The sequence below is a fragment of the Schistocerca gregaria genome, chromosome 1, assembly GCF_023897955.1.
Source record: "Schistocerca gregaria isolate iqSchGreg1 chromosome 1, iqSchGreg1.2, whole genome shotgun sequence".
Taxonomy (NCBI): domain Eukaryota; kingdom Metazoa; phylum Arthropoda; class Insecta; order Orthoptera; family Acrididae; genus Schistocerca; species Schistocerca gregaria.
The window spans coordinates 645,719,190-645,737,514 of NC_064920.1; the positions used below are offsets into that span (position 1 = coordinate 645,719,190).

General features: G+C 38.8%; 1 protein-coding gene across 1 annotated transcript in view; it reads right to left on the reverse strand.

The window, feature by feature from the left end:
• The window catches only part of LOC126361021 (G-protein coupled receptor Mth2-like), a 245,668-nt gene that overhangs the window by 14,282 nt on the left and 213,061 nt on the right, over nucleotides 1-18,325 (reverse strand). The window contains exons 5-6 of the mRNA XM_050007759.1: nucleotides 15,679-15,993; nucleotides 2,737-2,829 (exon numbers count right to left, since the gene is read on the reverse strand). Of these exons, the coding sequence (XP_049863716.1) occupies nucleotides 2,737-2,829; nucleotides 15,679-15,993 (408 nt within the window). The remainder of the gene's footprint in view (nucleotides 1-2,736; nucleotides 2,830-15,678; nucleotides 15,994-18,325) is intronic.

Below are 18,325 nucleotides of genomic sequence, written 5' to 3' on the forward strand. Positions count from 1 at the left end.
CGTGGCATACCTCTTCATCAGAACGGAACTCCTTTTCTGACATTGCGTCTTTGAGTGGTCCAAACACATGGAAATCACTTGAGGGCAAGGTCTGGTGAGTATGGTGGATGAGAAAGATACTCAAAATGCAGGTCTGTGATTGTTGCAACTGTTGTATGGGCAGTGTGGAAACTTGCATTGTCATGTGGCAAAAGGACACCTGCTCACAGCAATCCACGTCACTTTGATTTGATTGCAGGCCACAGATAATTTTTTAGGAGATCTTTGTGTGATGCACTGGTGACATTGGTCCCTCTAGGCATGTAATGCTCCAAAATGATGCCTTTTTCATCCCAAAAGAGAGTCAGCATAACCTTCCCTGCTGATGGTTCTGTTCGAAACTTCTTTGGTTTTGGTGATGAGGAATGGCGGCATTCCTTGCTCGCTCTCTTTGTTTGCAGTTGGTGGAACTGAACCCAGGTTTTGTCCCCAGTAACGATTCTTGCAATGAAGCCATCACCTTCTCGTTCAAAGCACCAAAGAAGTTCTTCACAAGCATTAATACATCGTTCTCTCATTTCAGGAGTCAGCTGCCGGGGCACCCATCTTTTAGACACTTTGTGAAACTGGAGCTCATCATACACAATGTGGTATGCTGACCCATGACCAATCCGTAAACATGCTGCAATGTCATTCAGTGGGTTTTCTTCACTATGGCTTCAACTGCTGCAATGGTCTGTGGAGTCACAACTTGTTGTGCTTGGCCTGGATGAGGAGCATCTTCCAGTAAAGTCACACCATTTGCGAACTTCCTACTTCTTTCATAGACTTGCTACTGTGACAAACATGCATCACCGTACTGAACCTTCATTTGTCAATGAATTTCAGTAGGTTTCACACCTTCACTGTGCAAAACTGAATAATAGAATGCTGTTCTTCCCTGGTGCAAGTCACAAGTGGGGCGGCCATCTTTATACTGATAATGGGATGGTATGTGTGCATCTGCACTATGCTACCACCTACAGGTCATTCAGCACAGTGTTTGTAGCATGCTTACCAACTTACAGGATAACGACGTGAAATTTCGATTTGTTATTACAAATTTAAGGTTTTCATTTGACTCACCCTCGTTTCTCATCTTAGCAGCAGTAATATGCTCAGCAAATAATAAACTCACCAAATCACAGTTTGGATTTCAGAAGAGTTGCTCTACTGAGAATACCATTAGAGGTTCACTCCCCAAATTTTACAAGCATTAAGTAACAAAATAGTACCAGTTTGTATTTTCTGTGAATTGTCTAAGGCATTTGACTGCGAGAATCACAGTATTCTCCTAGAAAAATTTAAGTTTTATGGTGCTGATGGTACAGCCAATCAGTGGACAACATCATATCTAACCAAAAGAATGCAGAAAGTTGTACTTAGTAATTCAAACAATTCGATGTACTTCTGGACTTGGGGTACCCAAAGGCTCAAGCTTAGATCCATTATTGTTCCTCAATATGTAAATGATCTTCTGTATAATATACAGCAAGCAAAATTAGTTCTGTTTGCAGTTTTTGCTAGTATTGTAATCAATCTAAACATATATTCAAAAACAAAAGAAATCCTAAAAGTATCATTGACTGGTTTTCTGTGAATGGTCTTACCCTCAACACAACATTGTCAGTTCTGCACACCTAGGGGTACCAAATCGGTGATAAGTGTATGACTTGGTAAGGAAATAATAAATCGGATGGAAACTTTAGAATGCTGAGGTGTCAATAGTGATGAGAACTTAAACTCAAGAAAGCATATTCTGAAACTCCTAAAAACTCAGTTCAGTCACATTTGCAGTCAGAATCATTGGTAATCTCGTGGAGCGAGATATCTTTAAGTGGATTTATTTTGCATATTTTCATTCAATAATGTCATATGGAGTACTATTCTGTGGTAATTCATCTTTAAGGAAGGTCTTCATTGCTCAAAAACGTGCTCTAAGAATAATATGTGGCGCTCGCCCATGATTATCTTGTCGACATCTGTTTGAGGAGTTGGGTTTTGTGACTACTGGTTTGCAGTATATTTATTCCTCATCAAGTTTATTGTAAATAATCCTATACAGACGGGTGACAATGCTGCAAAAAAAATTAATCACTCGCCCAGTGATATAAAATGTCTGACAGGCAGCAAAGCAAAATTTGAAAACAATCTGAAGAACTTTCTTTTTGGCAACTCCTCCTATTCTGTAGAAGAATTTCTGTTATTTTAATGTGTAAAAGTGGTAGATAGGAATTTACTAACTCACATCTGTATATTAAAAAAAAGTCTTTGAAATGTTCAGGATGTAACATACTTACAAATTAATTTGTGAAGTGAATGTAAAATGACTCATTGCTCTTCATTATGATTTATCATGCAAAATGATCGATGGATTATGAATCTAACTAAATTTTGATGTAGACCCTTTAATCCATCTGCTAGTTCCATGTTTACATTGTATGAATATAAATAAAGCATGGTACTCCATGAAAATCCTTGTTTTCTTTTACTTTTGTACTGGAACTGATGCAGCAGACAGAGAGGAGACACATATCTCCTACTTTTGTGAAATTAGGAACAAATTCAGTGGAATGTGTTTTGGTGCCAGTAAAAGGACATCAGGTAGTCATATTTTGATTTGATATCTCAACTGGTCCAAATAATAAACAATGCATGTAAGAACATTAGCAGAACTATTAGAATCTGAAGACAACAGCAGATGTTAAGGAAACATACCATGTGAATCCATCAGTCCCAGTGGCAAATGATATGACCTCCAACAGCCATGTGACACCCATGATGAGTGACAGCTTTGTGTACAGCTGGCATCTGCAACAGGTGTAACATTCAAAATGGTACAGCAGCTGTATTAAGCTTAGGCCATGGCAGCTCAAAGAGCTATTATCATCGAATTATTTCTTCTTTATTTCTGTGAAGCTTTTAGGACTTGCAACACTACTGTAATAACTTAAATAAGGCAATTTTCTGTAAGCAGTCAGTACAAGTCATGCAATTCAGACTATTATTACTTTTTAAATATAATTTTGCCAGTGTTTGCAATGTAATTTGAGTCTCCCTTTTTATATACGTAAAGAACAACATGAAACGTAAATCTATGAAAAAAATCTGACTGTGTTGCACTGTTTCAGCAGGAAGTTCTTTTTTGGGAACAGTACAGTAATTGTGGTAAACTAGTAGCTGAAATCATATAATTTAGCATTTCGCCATTATTAAATTGAAGAGAGTTCAACAAATAATGACTTCAAATATTCAGGCTTGTCTTTTAGCAGTTGTGAGAATTAGTTATGAGAAATCAGTATGTCTGTGTGTTAACTCCAATAACAGTGATTAATGATTTTAGTAGAAACTAAGGTCACCCATATGATAATTTGCAGGGGGGGAGGGGGGGGGGGGGAGGAGGAGGAGGAGGAGGAGGAGGAGGAGGAGGAGTGTGTGTGTGTGTGTGTGTGGGGGGGGGGGGGGGGGTTATGGAGTATTTTTAATGTTTTGGAAGACAAATGGTGACTTGTTATTTGTTTTTTCATGTATTTTAGTCAAGTACATAGGTTTTACTAAGATACCTTGTTCATTTTTTATGCAACCAAAATGCCTACTCCCCTGAGCCCAGCTTGTCAAAATTCCAAACAAAAATAAAATAAAAGTACTGAGATTACTTTGTCACTGCATATTCCATCACAGTTACCCTGAAAAATCAAAGACACACTGCTGTCGCTGGTTTTTTGCCAACGTACATTCCCACTAATTGCACAAAAAAATCTATAACACCTGTATGCTCAACAAATATCAATTTCTACTTTGTCACAAAAAGTGTTTTCAGTTCACACAGATCAGACTTGAATAAAATTGTGAAAGTGATACATTTATGAGTTTTGTACATTACCCGAGCATAAGTGCCCTCCTCACATCCATATGAATAAATGGCAAACTGGGTGCATTGTCACACAGTCTTAGTTGCAGATTGCCTATCTAAATTTGATTTCAGTGTTTCATATTATTCAAAAAGCAGTCATAATCTACTAATTAAGAGTTATAATCTTATGCTAAAGGTTTAACATGGCAAGACAGGTAATTGCACATACAGGCTCTGTTTGTCATCTTGAAACAGTGTTAATCACGGGGTGCAAATTACCCAGACAATATTCATATAGATCTGAGAATGAGAGTACTTAGCAACTTCCAACAACCTTTACACATGACACCAGCCCATTCTTTTCCCCACTGACATCTCCCACAGATTAATAATAGAAAAAAAAGGATTACCACTTACTATATTTTTGATGTTCATGCATTAGAACTTCAGCATCAGGTATGACATTTTAATTTATTCCTTCTTTACAACTGACTTCACAATACATTTTACAGACAATTTCTACATATATCAGTGAATGTACTTGCAAAATCACTGTATGATGCAAGTTAAGGAGGTATGATGTCAAATACTGAGATGCGTGACAAACAAGCTTTTCCTTAAAATGGAGCACAAATAACCGACTATACTCATTCAATGTTTCATAACGAGAGTACTTACTGACTGTCAATAATGCTTTTCTGAACTTTCTCTCCATACATTCTTCACATAAAATACAGAACTCAAACATTTGAAGCTGTTTTGTATATAAGAGTTTAATTCTTTAAAGAAACAGGAATGAGGTGGTTTATGTGAGGGAACTGAGACAACCTAATAGCACTTTGTAGATCATTACAATATTAAAAATAGGAAGCCACATGTGTTGACAAATTCTGTGCTGGCTCAGTCTTTGGAATGTTTCTAATATGTGACAAACAGGTGTACGTCTCCTCCAAATCTGCTATTCCAGCAACTGGCCACCACTGGTGCTGCACCATCCAGGAGTACTGGATTCATCCATAAACACATTAAAGAGAATTATCTCCTGTTAGTGCTGCACAAACTTAAAGAAGAAGTAAATCTAAGAAAGCAGCTGCTGACAGGTGTCAATAATATTAACTATCAATTTGATACATCATGCTTGCAAAAATACTGATATGAATTATTTGCAGACGAATGAAAAAGCTAGTTGAAGCCGACCTTGGGGAAGATCAGTCTGTGTTCCGGAGAAATGTAGGAATTTGTGAGGCAATACTAACCCTATGACCTACCCTGATGATAGTTTAAAGAAAGCTGAACCTATGTTTATACTATTTGTAGTCTTAAGAGAAAGCTTTTATCAATGTTTGCTGGAATACACTCTCTGAAATGATGACAGTAGCAGGGGTATAATAAGGGGAGCAAAGAGTTATACAGAACTTGTACAGAAAGTAAACAGCAGTTATAAAAACTGAAGGATATGAAAGGGATTCAGTGGTCGAGAAGGAAGACAGCGTTGTAACCTATTCTCGGTGTTATTCAATCTATACACTGAGCAAGCAGTGAACGAAATGAAAGAAAAAGGTGAAGGAATTAAAGTTAGGGGAGAAGAAATAAAAACTTTGAAGTTTCCCAATGACATTGTAATTCAGTCAGAATAACAAATGATTTGGAAGAGCAGTTGAACATAAAAAGTAGTCTCTTGAGAGAAGGATACAGAATTAACATTAAAAAAAGTAAAACAAGGATAATGTAATAAGCCCATGGCCTTGCCACAGTGGTAACATCGATTCCAGTCAGATCACCGAAGTTAAGTGCTGTCGCGATGGGCTAGCACTTGGATGGGTATCCATCCAGTCTGCCGAGTGCTGTTGGTAAGTGGGGTGCACTCAGCCCTTGTGAGGCAAACTGAGGAGCTACTTGATTGAGAAGTAGCGACTCCGGTCTCGGAAACTGACATACGACAGACTGCGGTGTGCTGACCACATGACCCTCCATACCCACATCCAGTGACGCCTATGGGCTGAGGATGACATGGCGGCCGTTTGGTGCTGTTGGGCCTTCATGGCCTGTTTGGGAGGAGTTTAATGTAATCCAGTCAAATTCTATCAGGTGTTGCTGAAGGAATCAGATTAAGAAGTGGGACACGAAAAGTAGTAAAATAACTGATGATGACCGAAGTAAAGAGAATATAAAACATAGATTGGCAATGGCAAGGAAAGAGTTTATGAAGAAGTGAAATTTATTAAGATGAAATATAAATTTAAGTGTTCGGATATCTTTTCTGAAGGTATTTAATGTTTAGGCCTGTACAGAAGGTGAAATGTGGATGACATGCAGTTCAGACAAGAAGAGAATAGAAGCCTTAGTAACGAGATGCTATGTAAGAATGTTGAACAGTAGATGGATAGATTGTATAACTAATGAGGAAGCACTGAACAGAATTGGGGAGAAAAGAAACTGCAGGTACAACTTGACTAAAAGAAGGGATCGTTTGTTAGGACACATTCTGAATCAAGAAATCATCAGTTTAATATTGTAGAGAAATGTAGGGGGTAAAATTTGTAGAGGGAGACCAAGAAATGTGTACAGTAAGCATGTTCAAATGGATGTGGGTTGCAATAGTTATCTGGAAATGAGGAGACTTGCACAGGATAGAACAGGGTGGACAGCAGTGTCAAACCAATCTTCAGACTCAAAACCACAACAACAAAAATCTTGTAAAGGAAATTATTTCAGTATGTAATGAAAGGGATAGCTGCAATCAGTGTAACCACAGTCCAGAATACGAAATGTTATGGAAATACAAACAATTATAATAGGCCTATAATTTGATTTCATTCCCACAGTCGGCACACCTAATCCTTCCACTCAATATTGCTTTAAAGTCCAATACTCATGTGTAATTGTTATAGGCTATAAATGTAATCAATATACATTTTTTCCTTCGTCCGAATAACATAATAAATCTATCATCAAATAAACTGACTTATTTAACATGGAAGATAGATAAATAAATGTCTATACACTCTGCAAAAAAGAGCACACCACAGTCCTTTCATTTGATATCGTAATGGGAAATATTCTCGGTAAAAAATATAAAAAGGAAAAGCTATACTTGATATTGATTTTGCACGTTAATAATGACAAATTAAAAGTTTGTTTGGTGTTACGTGCAGTTCACACTGAGAGGATACGACATGCGTTGCAACTCGTCAATACGACATAGAAGCCATCCTAATCAGTGGAAGCAAATTAACTGTTCCACACTGGGACGACTGTGATACGACTCTGACACGTCGCTCGATCGTATGGCTACGGGAAACACGGAGTACTGGACACTTCGTGGTTCATGCAACTTGTGTCGTGTTACACACGGCAAGGGAAATTTCAAGCCATTTGATATGCTTCACGAAAAAATTGTTTTATATAGGTGAAGCAAAGCTACATCCGTCTATGTAGTTGTTTTCTCAGTAAAACTTCTAATTCTCGAGTAACAAAATTAGAAATCACTGTTAGGACTTCTGTGTGTTCCTCACCGTGTACTCGATTTTGAGGAAGTTACTCGGTAAAAACCTGATTTTTCCTCTTTGTTTTATTTATTGTAAGATAACATAGAATGGTACGGTATTAATTGTGTTACAAATGAATAAACCTAGAATATTATTTCTACAACTGTCCAGTTTCGCTAGGTAGCAAATGATTCCGCTTGAGGTAGTCACTATCGATAGTGTGGCGAGCTTTTCGTAGGCATGGCCAATGTTTTTGAAGAAATGGAAGAGGCCGACATATCCTCGGCTTCATCCGGTCACTCATTCAGAAGTAACCTTCAGATCTCTTTTAGGCCTGTCACGAAGTTTCCCGAAATCGAGGAGCATGGACTGAAAAACATCATCTAGTCAGCATCATCAGCCGATGACTCTGGAGTCTTTCCATTTCAGTAAGTTTTTCATTTCCAGCTTTGTCTTGTATCAGCAGCTTAAGAAAAAGAGAAACATGATACAGCTCTGCATTCTGCATAGCACGTGGCAACGTAGCCGCGTGTGTCACAAAGCTACCAACTCTGCAACCTACAATATAACTCCGAATTTTCCCAAGAATGGAAACACACATCGCTGTCCTTCCACCCTTAAAGTCAGTTTTGATATAGTAGCTAAACTGCGTACGCAGAGATTTATGACACCAATCGTGAACTGGCCAGCGACTACATTTCGCGGTGATTTACTTATTTGCAAGTATCAATAACTGTGGGCAATAAGGATATGAAATCAAATTCCTTATTAAGCTGTGGTGTCAGACTAAGAGGAAGAAAAATCATTTTTTTAAGTGAATAGTTTCCTCAAAACAATTTGAAAGACTGTGTAGTGAACATATGCGACGTATTTCAATTTTTACTCCAAAAATTACAGTTTTACCGAGAAAATAACTACGGAGACGGCTGCAGCTTTTCTTCACGTATGTAAAAATAATTTTTTGAGGTACTTAAGATGGCTTGAAATTTCCTTCGGAGTGTATTGTACGATACAAGTTGCGTGCAGCGATCAGCACTGTATTGCGCCGGGCGATACGATTGAGTTAACATTAGATTAATGCTTCTTCCGTAGATCATGAATACGATGATGTGGAACGTGTTAGTTCAACGTAAGATTTCCTTACATAATATAATATTTTTTCCCTGAAGAACTAATTAAATATTCATTTTTTATTCTTATTTATTGTCTTTTCTCACTTCTGTAAATATTATAATAGTGTTCAAACAGATTTATTTTCAAAGATGTATGTAAGCTGTAGGAAGGGATAGCGTGGAAAAAAAAAGAACCGCATAATCTTCAGTTTTTTTTTCCTCGACAAAGAGACGTCTTTCGTTATCTGTGTGTCGAATTGTAAGAACGTATGATAATGTGTTGTGTGTAATATGCTGAATAATTACCGTATAAAAACGTATCCACACTGTTTTTCAGTAGCGGTCCAACGAATCCACAACCTTGGAATCCCGTGAAGTTATTTCTTGGAAATTTTCTTTTCAAAATCTGAATAAGATTGAGCGCCGATCTTCAATACAACGCTGCATAATAACAGAGGTACGTGAATGCACTTATCTACTTCCTTTTGTGGCCACCATATCTAATTTTGTTCTTAGATCATGGTAAGCCGCGACCAGGCACTTTTAACTATTTTACTTTCAGTAAGTCCGATCCAGTCTATTTCTTTAACGATAAAATAAATGTACTTTTTCTCAGCTTTTCTTTACATAGGCCACAAGGGACAGGCCGTGCGTGCCTCTGAACGAAGTGTACGTTCGCGAGTATCACATACGGACACGCAACTAACCTGTATAAATATTTGAGAAACATAGGATTTTTGTGGGGGGGTCTCATTTTGTCGCGAATGTACGTTCTCACTTATTCTTACGGCCAATCAGAGGCCATATTTTAGTAACTTTTGTTCCGTATCTTAATCACAGCGCCGCTTTGCGGCGGAATTTATTACGCGATTTGTCGGAAAGCTTTCTGTTTACAAGTTTCCGCACCGACTCGCCGGAATGTACAATAATAAACATTAGTGGAAGCATAGGGAGAACTTACATCCCGTTGACGTATCGCTGTCGTCCCACTGTGATCCAGTTAAGTTACTTCAACTGTTTTTCCATGCGCTCCGTTGATGCGGTATGTTGCTGCGTCATATCGTGAATAGCGTATCGTATTGTATATCATTTCACGTGTTGTTTCGCCTCAGTGTGAACTGCGCCTAACAGGTACGTGATTAACTTTCATGACATTATTTTAGAGGTTGTTTCTTCATTGGTTTCTGTGAATTAAGGAAGACTTACAAAACCTGATAAAACACCAATCTGTTAACACGAAATTCGAGTATATTATCACTAAACTAACACATGTTAAGCAGAGGCTTTGCAGTCTGTGTCATCGGATCAAAGTCGACAAGTGCGTATTTCCGAATAGAGTGATCAAATGATGCATTTTCACTGGGTGAATTGCTTCAGAGTGCCACTGGAAATTACGAGTAGGTCATACTCAAACAGAACTGTCCGGGTTGGTTGACTTCTGGTCAGAACTTATGGACACAAACTATGAAAAACAAAAGTTCAATATACAGAAGGCACAGCCAAAGATGGTGGAAGCCTATACTTGAGCGACTGTAACTTTTTCAGAAATAGGAGAATTACACCATTCCAACTACGATCTGGCTTCACTGATGCAATCGGAAGGGTGAGTGTACGAGTCTGCTGGGTAAATTACTCCAGGAAGGTATCATGTGAGATAGCCAGTCATGCTTGCAGCGCTTACTGCTCATCTCATCGGATTGTTTGCATTGAACCGGACATAGTGTAGTTAGACTGTAGATCGATGGAGAATCGCTGTGTTTACAGACGAGACCTGAAGCAGCATAGAAAGTGACAGAAGACGTGTTTTAGTTTTGAGGATTGAATATGTTGCCATTCACCAAACATCTGCGAAAGGGATAACGTTTGACAAGGCACTATTCTTTTAACTGTTGGTAAATTTCCAGGTTGGTGAAATTAATTTCACGTTTTTGTACGTAAAACAGTGACTGTGGAGGTAAGTGGGGAGAACAAATCCTTAATGATGAATGTGTTTTTTACTGGAGCAATAGATGATTGTTTCATTGTACAGGATGATGAAGTTTGTATATCATTAAGACACACAAATTTGTTACCTATTTAGAAGTGATGTGTTTATACTACTGTACAAAATGACAAAAAATACATAAACGTTACCACCAAGATGCAGTTCCATGACAGATTGTGCTGTTGGTGTTTATATTGTGAAAAAATTCACATCACTTTGATTTCTTTTATTTGATTCTGCTTTTTTGTTCTTACCAAAAACTGATGCAAACTTCCATTTATATCTGATGTATGGTATACGACCCCCCCCCCCCCACGCTCCCCCCCTACCTCCTGCCCCTCCACATTACATGTTTCAAAATTAATATTGGGGTTTTAAGACTTTGTAGCTTTTTTATACATCCAATGATCCAACTTACAATTATAAATAATACCTCAAATCAAAGAGCAACACAATTTTGTTTGTACACCTGTGCGCCTATGCATTCACTGTTTCCGTTAGAAAGTGCTAGTAGCAAAGATAGAGACTAGTGAACAAAATCCTTTGGTGTTTTGGTGTTTGCAAGGAATGCATATGTTGGTAACAGTGCAACGTGCATTCCAAGTAAATGTCATTGTAATCCTGCAAGTAATAACATCCGTGGATGATATCATTAGTTTGAGGACACTGCCTGTCTTTGCAAAGGGAAGAGCGTGGGACATCTAAGACTGACTCGAGAACATGTTAAACGAGTGAGAGAGTGTTTCGTGTGTAGCCCCAAGAAATCATTTTCGAAAAGATAGTCGTGAATTAGCAATTAGTTAGTTAGTTAGTTAGTTTTAGTTCCATTGATCAATAGCACAGAAAAACCGTTATGATTTGAAACGTGTCAAATGCACAAGAAATGTGCACAGGAAACAAGTTTTTTTTGCATTATAGCCTTATACCTAAATATTTCTTTTATCTATCCCATTCCCTTAAATGGCATAAAATGCATATAATTTATCTCCAGATTTATTTACTCATACTCAAGAATTAATCTATGGTATAGAAGGAGTTGTCAAGGAGGTACAATTTCAATTTGTTTTTGTAACTATTACTGCTATCTGTCAGACATTTTAATTCATCTGGTAATTTATCAAAAAGTTTTATAGCAGCATATTTTACCCTTTTCTGTGCCAAAGATAGGTTAAGTAAAGGATAGTGTAAGTCTTTCCTTTTTCTGGTATTGTAATCATGAATGTCGCTGTTGATTTTAAACTGGTTCATGTTGTTGAGAAAAAAATTCATTGCTCAGTAAATGTACTGAGAAGCAGTTTTAAGAATTCCTAACCTTTTAAACAGATGCCTACAAGATGTGCGACTATGAACCCCACACATTATTCTAACTATTTTCTTTTGAGCAGTGAATACCTTTTGCCTACGTGTTAAGTTGCCCCAGAATATTATAACGTATGACATCAGAGAGTGGAAGTATGCAAAGTATGTTAGCTTACTAATTTCTACATCCTCAAAATTGGCAATTATTCTGATTGCAAAAGTTGCTGAACCTAATCGCTTTAGGAGATCCAAAATGACTTTTCCAATTAATATTCTCATCTATATGTACACCCAAAAACTTAGTATGCTCTGATGTTCTACTGATGCCTTATGTTTATTGAAAGAATTATACTTTTTGCAAGAGAAAATTGGATGTACTGTGTTTTTTCAAAGTTCAGAGCAAGCCCATTCGCAGAAAACCAATTAATGACTTTTCCAAAGACCTTATTTGTATCATTTTCTATCGGACTTTCTTTTACTGGATTAATAATTATGCTTGCATCAGCAGCAAACAGTGTCAGTTCAGCATCTTGTTTCACATAAGAAGGGAGGTCATTCACATATATCAAGAACAGGAGGCGACCCATTATCGAACCTTGTGGAACACCTAATGTAATTTCTCCCCAGTTAGATGAAGTGGCAAACTCCTTTGAATTACTTTAAGCATATAAAGAGACTTTTTGCTTCCTATTCTGTAGATATGACTTAAACAACTTATATGCTGTTCCATTTATATCACAGAATTGTAATTTCTCTGACATAATGTCATGGGTTACACAATCAAATGCTTTGGATAAGTTACATAATATTCCTAGTGGTGAGAATTTACTATTTAAAGACTCTATTATATGGAAAGTGAAATTTTATATTGCAGTCTCAGTGGAACAGCATTTCTGAAATCCGAACTGTGATTTACTAAGTATCCCATTCCTGTTGAGATGGCTAACCACTCTTGAGTACAGTACTTTCTCAGAAAAAAATTTTAAAATGCAGTAAGCAAGGATACACGCCGGTAATTTTTGACATCTGTGGTTTCCCTCTTTTTGTAGAGAGGCCTGACAATGGCATATTTTAATCTGTCTGGCAAAATACCCTTAGTCAGTGATGCATTACATATGTGACTCAAAACATCAGCTGTAATTGCCCCACATTGTTTTAGTAACTTGTTAGAGATGTCATCTACTCTAACAGAACATTTATTTTTCAAAGAATGACATCTGTATAGAGACTTAAGAAGACACTTACAAACATGTCCTTATCGTTTGCAGTTCTTACAAGCTCTAAAGCCTACAGACAATAGTTTCTGTCCCTACTTTGCAAACAAAATGTTGCTTCACGTCGAAGATTTTTTGAATCACGTTGTTTTCAGTGATGAATAGACATTTCATCTAAGTTTTAATGTGAACAGATAGCGAGACTCGCCGCAACTGAATGTTTTTTGTGCCATATCGTGGTGGGAAGTTTATGAGCCTTTGTTTTATTTTGAAGCAACTGCAACTGGTGCTTCTTGAAACGGTGGAACTATGGCTCTTTCCTCAACTGGAAGAATCTGAACCACAGATTATTTTGCAGCGAGATGGTGCGCCCCATCACTGGCATAAACCAGTACGTGATTGGTTGAACGATGTTGTACACGACCACTGAATTGGCCGCAAGATGCTGAATGATAGAGCTTGTTTCTCATTGGTTCCACGTTCAACCTACCTGACGCCATGCGTTTTTACCTTTAGAGGTTCATAAAGCATCATGTGTACATATTTCCGCTACCAGCTAATCTACCCAACATAAAAAGAGGATTGAAGTTGTTGCAACAATTACTAAAGATGCACTGATCAAGGATCTGGAAGAACTCGCCTATTGACTTGATACATACTGTGTGATGAATGGTGCTGACATTGAATACTCTTAAAACGAACTGTTTGAGTTACTCTTTCATTCGATGTATTATTTATACTTTTAAGTTGAATGCTACAATGCCTTAAAAGCTCGATATTCCTTTTGAAATACCTGGTATTTTTGTTTCTTAGCTGTTCCACATAAAACGGAAATCCATTTCTACGCCTGCTAGTTTCCTCTCGAAGTCTGCTTAAGGCTCAATTTACAAAAGCGAATTTCCGGCTCGTGGCGAGAGCACATCGCTTGTATGTATAAATTCAACTGCCAATCAGGTCACAAGTCTGTCAGTGACGTCGACGGTGAACTGATTTACGCCGAGTGCAGAATTCTAAAAATGTGTGTGTGCTGCACACTGCACATGTTCATAAACAGAAGACTGCGTCTAACACAGTGGTGTGCTCACTCATATTAATGAAGTGGAGTTGGTACTTCTGTGTCTTCTTAATCTTTATTGTACTATTGTCTTTTCTCCCGTGACACATTACGGAGTTCACACGATGATTTAATATTTTTGTTGCTGCTGTTCTCCCAAAATGAAGACCAAATATCTGAAAGCGAATAGATGTTTGGACTTTAGAATACATAGACAATGAAAAAGCATACACTATGCATAAATGAATAAGAACGCACGTAAATTAACTTTTTTGTTAGAGCTTTTCCAGATATACTGAATGACAAAATTATTTTTTGATCTTATTTGGCAATTAGGAAGATAAGGTACTTGGGATAAAGCAAATCTTCGCTTTTTACAAGCTTATAATTACTGTGTGTGTTTCTGTGTAGGAGGATTGGAACTTTAATAGTGGCAACGATTTATTTACAGCGCGTACAAAACAGATACGTGTTTCAAAGTTTTATTGACCTTCAAAGTAGTCACCAGCATTGTGTATGGCCCGTTGCCAGCGATGTGTAAGTAGTAGGATACTCTTAGCAGTGCTGTTCATTTTTGGAACACAACCTGCGACCAGCTTACAAACAGAAGTGATGACACTTTCTGCAGGACTTTACCATCATTTTGCAGGACAATGCTCAAGCACGTACAGTGCAAGCTGTTACTGATTTGTTTGACTGATGGGGCTGATAAGTGCTATACCACTTACTGCACTCGCCTGACTTAAGCCTTCGTGAGTTCAACTCGATTTCTGAACTGAAGGAAACACTTCAGGTCGTTCGCTTCAGAACCGCTACAAATTCGTCGACAATAGACCGCGCCGCTCGAACTGGAAACACAACTGGTACTGCTAAGAGTATCCTACGACTTCCACATCGCTGGCAAGGGGCTATACACAATACTAGTGACTACTTTGAGGGTCAGTAAAACTTTGAAACACTTAAATATTTTGTACGAGCTGTAAATAAATAGTTGCCACTATTAAAGTGGTTAGGTTGAGTTGTTTGGGGGAAGAAACCAAACTGCGAGGTCATCGGTCTCATCGGATTAGGGAAGGAGGGGGAAGGAACTCGGCAGTCCCCTTTCGAAGGAACCATCCCGGCATTTGCCTGGAGCGATTTAGGGAAATCACGGAAAACCTAAATCAGGATGGCCGGAGGCGGGATTGCACTGTTAAAGTGCCAACCCTTGTATATGTTATCTCGAGGAAATAAGTGTCGATATACTGAAATGTTTGGAGGACGCTTCTCCTATTTCTCAGCAGTGTGGTGAATTTACCACATGACCTTTGCCAAGAATGTACACTATGAATGTTGTTTTGGTTATAAATAAACTCTATCATAATGACTAGTTCCTAAATTATGTTAATGTATTGAGACATTTTGTAAGAAGGATGGTCTCTCATAACCTCGCTTTCAGCATTTCGATGACAAAATGAAAAGCAGGTAACTCCCACGACGCACATAATTTTTGGGCTGACGTGTAAACAAAAACGCCCTCTCGTTAGAGGCGAATCTCAGTACAGGAGCAGCGGAGCTGCTGTACGATTGTTTGAGGCTAGGAAGTCGATCGTGTAAACTAAAATAGGCTTAAGACGAGAAGGAGACGGAAAGTGTTAGGGCTGTGGCCGCAAGTACCTGTAGCGCAGCGTCCTGTGCGGCCGCGAAGTGGCCGTGGACGGCTCCGTCCTGCAGAGCACGACGGCAGCCCACAGGAAGAGCACCATGTTGACGGCGAGCAGCACAGCCACCGGGCCGAAGAAGTAGGACCAGGACTGGTGCTGCGTGGTGAACCAGCAGCGGCGCTCGCCGAAGCCGGGCGCCAGCAGGTGGTGGTGCGGCGGCGCGTGGTGCGCCACCAGCGCGGCGCACAGGAACACCAGCGGCGACCCCCAGCCGTAGCACAGCAGCGCCGCCACCAGAGGGCGCCCGCCCAGGCGCACCTGTCTCCGCCTGCGCCAACGTCCAACTCGTTCACGCAACAATCGGAAGAGTCTCACTCTGAGAGCCAGCTTTTCTTCGCGTCATTATTATTATTTTTCACAGTCATTTTACATTAATTTTTATATAGTGCGTCCGGAAATTCCCTTTATTTCTAGGGCTTGTAGAGGGGAGTGAGTACATAATATTTTGAATTGGAACCCATGTCCGACGTCCGGAAACGTCACCCAACAACACTACAGAGCGTCAAAGTCATAGGCACCAGCGCCTGTCATCATCATCATCATCATCATCAGTTATCTGCTATATTAGCAGGTCCTTTACCTCTCCATTTTCTCCGATCCATTGCTTCCTTCTTAAGGCTGCTGTATGTTGTACTGTCCATCTTGTCATCCAGTATCTGGAATCGCTTCCTTTTCCCATCTACATAACCTTCTAGAACTGTTTTTATCAGTCCGTCGTTCTTTCTTAATATACGCGCAATTCAATTTCTTTTTCTTCTCTTTATTACATCTAGTAGCTGTCTTTTCTCTCCCACTCTTGTCAGTACCTCTTCATCTTTTACTCTGTCCATCCAACTTATTCTTTCCATCTTCCGCCAGGTCCAGATCTCCAAAGCCTCCAGCCTTTCTCTGTCTTTTTTCCTCATAGTCAATGTTTCAGCGCCATATAGAAGAACACTCCATGCCAGACATTTTATGAGTCTCTTTCTGAGTTCTCTGTCCAGACTGCTGCAGTATATTCTCCTTTTCTTATAAAACGCCTCTTTTGCCATTGCTACCCTTGTTTTAATTTCTGTGGTGCACTTCCAGTCGGTGTCTATCCTGCTTCCAAGATACTTAAAATTTTGCACCTGTTCTAGTATTTCTCCATTGAGCATAACTTTTGTTTCCTTATTTCCTCCTAGTGTAGATACTTTTGTTTTATTTGTGTTAATTTTCATTCCATACTTTTTTCCGTTAGTTTCAATGGTGTCCACCAAATTCTTTTCCCCCTGTGGCTAGAAGGATCATGTCATCAGCAAACCTCATACACCCTACTCTTCTTCCTCCAATTTCTACTCCTTTGTCATCTAATGAGCATTGGTCAATTATATTTTCCAAGTAGAGGTTGAAAAGAGTACGTGATAGACAGCATCCTTGTCTTACTCCTTTTCGTAGTCTGATCCAGTTTGTACTTTCTCCTCTCACTTTAACTGAAACTTTTTGATTAAGATATAATGAGTTTAGAAGTCTTCTGGTTTTCCATTCCCTCATTATAGTCGCCAGATTGTCCCAAACCACACTGTCAAATGGCTTTTCTAGATCGATGAAGCACATATATAGGTCTCTTCCTTTTTCAATAAACCTTTCTCCCAAGATTAGTAGGAGCCCTATTGCATCTCTGGTGCTCGCATTCCATCTAAAGCCAAACTGCTCCTCGCCAAGATTCTTCTCCATTACTTTCTCAAGTCTTTTACTAATAATTCTTAACATCACTTTGGCTGCATGTGAAATGAGGCTAATTGTCCTGTGCTCGCTGCATTTCTTGGTTCCTTGTTTTTTCGGTAATGGAATCATTACTGTTGTCAGGGAGTCCTCAGGCCATTCACCACTGTCATATATTTTATTACATAACCTCAATATTTCTCTTATTCCATCTTGGTTCAAGCATTTTTGTATTTCTCCCGGTATTGTATCTGTACCTACCGCTTTGCCATTTTTCATTGCAGCTATGGCAGACTTTACTTCTTCCATTATGATGGTTGGTCCTTTCTCGTCGTCACTTACACTGTTGTGTGATTCAATTTCCAGAGTTTCTGGTTTGCTATTTGTGTCATATAGCTCTTCTAGATATTCTTCCCATCTCTGGAGGACATCGTCACGATCTTTGTACACTACCTCTTCGTCTTTACTCAAAATTTCCATAGTAGCACTTCCTGCTCTGTTTTTTTCCCGTGTCATAGTCTTCACTCTGTTGTATAGTAAGTCGTATCTTCCCTTCCTGTCCAGATCTTCAATTTCATCACATTCCTCTTTAAGCCATTTTTTCCTAGCTTCCTCTGTTTCTCTTCGCAGTTCATTGTTTAACCTTCGGTATATCTTTCTAGCATCTTCAGTGTTCTTGTTTTTCAATTTTCTTCACTCCTCCATCTTGGAAATCATTTCTTGTCTGACCCACGGTTTTTTTCTGACCTTTTCCCTTTTACATATCCTATATTTTGCTGTCCTGCTTTAATGATTCCTTCTTTCAGCATATTTCAGTACTCGTTGGCATTATCGGGTGGTTCTTTGTCTCGTAATGTGTTTAGAAACTCCCGAGACAGCATTTCTGTAATTTGTTCTTTGTTGCATCTTATCTTCTC